This window comes from Gekko japonicus, unplaced genomic scaffold (genome assembly GCF_001447785.1).
Source record: "Gekko japonicus isolate JY-2015 unplaced genomic scaffold, Gekko_japonicus_V1.1 scaffold2032, whole genome shotgun sequence".
Taxonomy (NCBI): domain Eukaryota; kingdom Metazoa; phylum Chordata; class Lepidosauria; order Squamata; family Gekkonidae; genus Gekko; species Gekko japonicus.
The window spans coordinates 150,301-157,057 of NW_015177080.1; the positions used below are offsets into that span (position 1 = coordinate 150,301).

The 6,757-nt window shown below is 44.5% G+C and overlaps 1 protein-coding gene across 1 annotated transcript in view; it reads right to left on the reverse strand.

The window, feature by feature from the left end:
• The window catches only part of LOC107124747 (endoplasmic reticulum-Golgi intermediate compartment protein 1), a gene marked incomplete at its 3' end in the record, with an annotated part of 148,800 nt that extends 145,241 nt beyond the window's left edge, over nt 1-3,559 (reverse strand). The window contains exon 1 of the mRNA XM_015428254.1: nt 3,473-3,559. Within this exon, the coding sequence (XP_015283740.1) occupies nt 3,473-3,492 (20 nt within the window). The remainder of the gene's footprint in view (nt 1-3,472) is intronic.
• Nucleotides 3,560-6,757: the final 3,198 nt, after the last annotated feature.

Here is a 6,757-nt window from a genome sequence, read left to right on the forward strand (position 1 = left end):
GCGGTTCCTCAGGGGAACAGGCTTCCTCGGGAGGTGGTGGGCTCTCCTTCTTTGGAGGTTTTCAAACAGAGGCTAGATGGCCATCTAACAGCAATGAACTAAGGCAGATCATGAGTGGGAGGGCAGGACGGGTTGCCTCAGTGCTTAGTTCTTGTGGCCCTTTCTTACATGCCCAGGAAAATACTGATTGCCACTTTGGAGCCAGGAAGCAATTTTTCTCCAGGCCAGTTTGGCCAGGAATCCTGGAGGTTTCTTGTCATTTTCCGGGCATGGAACAGCGGTCACTGCAGGTGTGGAGGGGGAGGTATTTGTGAATTTCCTGCATTGTGCAGGGGGTTGGACTAGATGACCATGGAGATCCCTTCCAACTCTATGATTCCATGATTCTAAGGAAAGAATGGTACAGGGGGGGAAAGACAAGTAGTAGGTTTCTTTGTCCCTGCACCAGAGATGAGCAAGAGGCAATCAATGCAAGCCACTAGATGTGCTAAACTACAAGGTTCACTTTGCATAGGACAGCACTTAGACACCATTCAAAAGCTGCATCCAGTACAGAGTGGAGCAGTCTATCCATTGTTCCACACAAGAAGACATGAAATGGCATGGATTACCATTTGGTAGGTCCAATTCAGAAATGGTTTGTGAAAGAATTATACCGAGGAATTTGGATCATATTGGGTACCCCATGTTTGCTGTCATGAACTCCTTCTGCAAAAGGCAAGACAAAAATGCAGTTGGATTGACAAATAAATACAACACAATCTGAGATCAGTGAATTAAATCACATGTTCAGGAAAGGCAATAAGATTACTTCTGCAAGTTTAGTTCCATATCAGTTTCAAACTAGTCTAATCCACTGCAATCATCTTGGTCCTCAGAGATGCACTTTATTATTCCTATTTTTCAAAAGAAGCAAACAAATCTAGGTAGTACTTTTATACACTGATTCCTACTCCAAGGAAATGGCTGACCCATTGCTACTATGCATCACAGGCAGTGTTCACAATAAGCATATCATGTCTGAAAATCCCCCAAATAAATTTTAGTACTTAATATGTAAATAATACGTGTATTTGAATTTGCAGAATTCTGCCTCCAGAGATGGGGGGGGGGATCACTCACTATTGTCCAACATCATCATTTTTCTGGTCAAAAATAAAGTGGCTTTCTCTCAAACTTATTTAAGGTGGCACAAATTATTAAAAAGAACTCTCTGATATCCTTGTCCAATGCAACCAGTGCCCTCAAATATCTAAAACAAACTTGTAACATAATGTTACATAATGATAATCATAGGTCTGGAACAGCCTTGAACTTCCACTCCTCCAAAGCTGAACTTTTTTTGCAACCACCCATGTCCATCAACCAGGCCACCACACCCTACCTGTAAGCCTTCTTGCATGTTAGCTTTGATCAAAGTTATGCCATCAGCTCTCTGTGGCACAGACCTCAGCAAGCAACTGGAACATTCAAGTGTTACATAATAACAGCATGTTTTCATCCTTAACATTCCCACCTATTTCCCTCCCCTTAGGCAGAGATTCAGACACCTCTGCTAAACAACAGCAGAGGTGGGACCTTTGTAAGCAGAGGTGGCAGGGTGGACTTGAGCACTGCATTGACCCATGATATGAAAGCAAACCAAGTTTCAGAACCTGGTTGTGTATTTTTTTTCCAGCAGACAGCCTGAGAGATACAACCAGAAATGGCTGTCTCAGTAGAATACAACAGCACATTTATCACTGTTATAGAAACAATCATTTTAGGGCAATAATAACCATATACCAGAAAATGGAGCTACAAAGACTTCCATGCAAAAATTTCCTGCTCTATATAGCAACATACTTTGCCCAATAACCACTCATCTGATCTGAGGACTTAGTAAGAAAAATGGAAGAACAGCAATTGAAAATAATGAGAATAAAAGAAACTACTACTTATTTATAATAATTTTTAAAGTCATAATAATTGTGTATCTAGACGATATGCCACTTCTCCAGACCTGGTCACATCACACTGGATCACATAACAGAATGAAGATCAGATGCAAGCAAGAAGGTGGGTAGATGCAGAGAGAATATAAGATATGATAAGAGCCTTTCCAAAATAACTGAAGAACTACCAAACCTAGGATCAAACAACAATACAGAAGAAAGTGTAAACTGCTAATATGAAGGATGGGCAAAAGGACAGCACATCAACTATTCGGGAAGGAGATAGTAATGACAGAACAGTGTCACTGAGCACGTATCACCACTCGGCATCAAAAGCAATTTGATCCTGCAACTAGGACAGGTGATATAACAGCAAGAAGTATTATGGCAGACAGTCGATTGGTATATCTGGATGTCACTTCAAGAGTGTAAGTGAAATAAATGTCTGACACATACATTCTCAACACATGTCATTGTATTCTTATTTCAGCTTCCCTCCACCATATGTACTGCTCATTCTCCATGCCTGCTCTCCTTAGTTCACTTATTTTTTATTTCTTTCATTTTACCCAGCCTTTCTTCCCAGTGGCCCCCAAGCGGCCTACCTCATTCTCCTCTCCTAATTTTTATCCTCACAACAACCCAGTGAGGTAGGTTAGGCTAAGAGTGTGTGACTGGCCCAAGGTCACCCAGCAAACTTCCATGGCAGAGTGGGGATTCAAATCTGGGGTCTCCCAGATCCTAGTACAATACTCTAACCACTATACCACACACTAGCTCTCACATTGGCTCCTCCTGACATACTTCCAATTACTCCAGGGGCTCTAATGGTGACACCAGATGTCCCCCTTTGAACCACAAGCTTTTTAACAAATGAGCCCCTATAACAGCTAATGAACATTCCCTTTTGCTCCCATCACTTTCAGATTGTTCTATTTGCTGTCCATTCAGCAAAATTATGACTCTGGTCAACAGTTCATTTTGTTGAAGAACAGAATAAGCGATATCGGGATAAGGCTCCAACTCCAACCCTCCTGCAAAGCAAGCGAGGGGGGGCTTTTTTTACAAGCACTACTTTCTTCACACTCCTCTTTTATCTCAGAGTTGGCAACTGAGATCATGGCAGTTCCTTTCTTCATGCCAAATGTGGCCTGGGGGCTACCAACTGCTCTCTCCTACAAGCTCTCTCCTAATACTGAAAGAACAGAGATCATCGTTCATTAGGCAAGAGAAACAAACAAAATAAATTTTCTCTTGTACCCCTCCTTTTTGACCCATGTGCATGATGGCATTGCTCAGCTGTGCCCACATGAAGCTCTACTTGCTAAGAGCCATTTTCACCCCATCCCACCAGCACCGCAGAGGGGCGCTCTGCATTCAAGGGATCCGCAACTCGCCTCTTCTTCCCGCAGACTAATAAGAAGGGAGAGAGCTTCACAAATCAACATGGGCTCCCCCCACCCCCCAAGTGCGGGAACTCTGCCCATGCGCCAGGGGTCCATCACCGCCCCTTTTTGTCCTGGGGTCGCCACACTCACCTCCTGAAATCAAAGGGCATGTTGGTGGCGAAAGCAGCGCAACCTCCCCCACCCCCTCCCCAGGATCTCAGACTCCCTCGTGCCGGCTTCAGGGGCAGGAAGTGACGGACCCAGCCCGGCCAGGCCAGAAGACGCGCAGCAAGAACTCATTGGGCGTCAGAAACCGGTCGCCGTGCCGCTTCCGCCGCCGAGTTAAAGGGGACAGCAAACGGGCTCAAGGGCAGGAGACGGGAGCAGTGTTAACTAGAGAAATGGGGGCGGGGGAAAGATGTATTCTTAGAGTGGGACGATCAGGATTTTAACTGCACAGATACAGAACATTTTGGCTGAAACCACAGGCCACACCACAGTGAGAAATCCTGCGTGTTAAGAGACACAGATATACGCTGCTGCAGAACGGGAGGAAATGTTGGAGCAACTGCTCGGGAGTCAAGCTTGCTGAATTCAGTGGAACTTCCGTATCAAAGGGAAAATGCACTATTAACCGGGTTAGTTCACTGGGAATTATTGCCGCAGGTCCTGTACATGTGAACAACTAAATATATGCAATGAACGTAGTAAACAACTTCCACTTTACTGCAGAATAAATAAGAAGGTAGTGGCACTTTAAAGACTAAAAAGAAATTACTTCCGCATACATTTTCACGAGCCAAAGCGTACGTCATCAAATGCATAGGAGCGTTAATCCATAAACTTTGATTTTATATAAATAACGAAAAGTTGTTGGGAGGGATTGGTTACAAAGAGATTGCTTACGTATTTGTCTTGACAGTGTACAAGACTGTTTATGTGCAAATCCGAGTTAAGTGATACTGACATAAGAGAGTCCAAAGGGCATAATAATATGTTACAAATTCGAAACAGATTATCTCAGTAAACTCTACAATAATCTCGGGTATAGCCAGTATTATAGTAGCCTGACTAGCCCAATTTCACCAGAAGATAAACAATCTACCAGGATTAGTACTTGGATGGGAGATCACCAAGGAAGATCATAGTTGCAATGCAGAGGAAGACAATAGTAAACCACCTCTGCTCATCTCTTAAAACCCCATGATCCTAGTTGCCATTATGATGACACACAATAATTATTGTAGTCAGTATTATAATTGATCTCTATATTGCAGAGGCAAGGTTAGACCTGAGGGAGTCAGGCTGGGGAGGGGAGGAGGAGATTTAATTTATACCCGCCCTTCACTCGGAGTCTCAGAATGGCTTATAACAGACACCATGTGAGGTAGGTGGGGCTGAGAGACCTCTGAGAGAACTGTCCCTGAGAGAACAGCTCTGACAGAACTATGGCTTGCCCAAGATCATCCAGCAGGTGCAAGTGGACGAGTGGGGAATCAAACCTGGTTCTCCCAGATTAGAGTCTGCGCACTTAACCACTACGCCAAACTGGCTGTTCACTGCAATGCATGTGATGCAACAGACCACAGGTAAGGTGTGTAAGTGGATGGGGCAGAATTTAGTTCCCTTTATCCATGTACTTGTTTTCAAGCCCCTCCCATTATATATAAACAGAACATGGGTGGCCTAACATGCTTACCTGTGCCTTTCTTATTAGGTGTGTCCCTAAATCCATTGGAATCAGTCCTTAGATTGGCTGTGTTTGAGGACTGTTATGTATCAGGACTATATACCAGAGACTGGCTAAGCTTGGCGCTCTAGAACAATAGCCCACAAGGACTCTGGAAGTAACCAGTGATAAACTTCTGTTATGTAAATAGCCTATAGTTGGGAGTGGGGTGTGGTTGGGTGTGGTTTATTGCATGCTATTTAAACAGGGCTATCGCCCTGGGGTTTCAGTCTTGTTCCTGAAATCACTAAATAAAGTATAGCTGTTCACTGTAATGCGTCTTGAACTCAGTATTTAACAAGGATATAAATACATGTGATGCTGGGAATCTGTAGTCAAATCCCGAACACTTAATGTAAGCTGCTTCCATACAGACATTCTACCCTGGTTTGAGGCATGATTTGTGTGTGTGTGTTTTTGTAGATCATCCACATGACATCATCCTCTAACTGCCCTTTTTCCATGTATCCCCCCACTTTGCTGTGATCTCTCTCAAACTTGGTTTTGTACAATCTTTTTGGCAGGGGTCATTTCGTAGAAAAAGAGCTAGGGGGACTCATTAGCATAACTCATTAGCATATGCCACACCCCCTGCCATCACCGGGAGTGTGTCATAAGGCCACACCCCCTGCCATCATCAGAAGTGTGTCATAAGGCCACACCCACCACTCAGTCTTAAAGGTGCTATTTGTTAGTCTTAAAGGTGCTATTTGAACTCTTGGACTATTTTGCAGCAACAGACTAACACAGCTAATTCCTCTGAATCTAAACCCACCACTCAGGCTCCACCCCCAAAATCTCCAAGGTATTGCCAACTCAGAGCTGGCGAGCCTATCTGATGGCACATGTGGGGGGGGGAAAACAAGCAAACCACCCATGTCAACCTTCTCTGTTGGTCCTTTTACCCGGAGATGCCAGGGATTGAACCTGGGACCTTCTGCATGCCAAGCAGATGCTCTATCACTGAGCCACGGCCCCTCTCCAATACACACACAGGGCCCAAGCATCATTTCTGTGAGCTTGGTACAAACATGATAGTTAACACCCCTTGCATCAAGGAAAGGCCTACTGTGCTGGAGGAGGGTGATACCATGAGGAGGGTGCTGGAGGAGGGTGATACCATCCAGCCCTATTCATCTGCCCAGTACCACCTGCTCAGGGGCCATCAGAAGGTCCACCTGCAGGGCCAGAACTCCAGGAGCCCTCCCACTTTTGCCCCCCAAGCACCAAGAATGCAGAGCATCACAGCCCCAGACATAAGAACATGAGAGGAGGTCTCCCTGCTTAGCTTCCAAGATCTGCAGTTCTTGAGCTGATGGGAACCTCTGGACAACCTGGACTGGTGGCACGCTAGTCTTAACAATATGAGCAATAACCTGAGGACATTGTGGAACCTGCCAAAAGTGAAGCTGAAAACAAATTTCATAAATACACAGGAATGCCAGGTATCTGGAATCCCACAATTTTTAAAAAATATCAGAATATACAGTGCATATGGACTGATTCACAGAAAAAGACACTCAAAGCCATTTTAAACAGTATATCACTCAACTGATTGAAGAGGCTATTGCCTACTACCCCATCCAAAAGAGAGCATTTTCATCTGTGTTTTAAGAGCTCAAAAGAGGAGAGCCACCTTCACACCATGCAGAGAGACACATTTACAGAGAAAGCCCTGGCCCTATTCTCATAAGAACATAAGATCA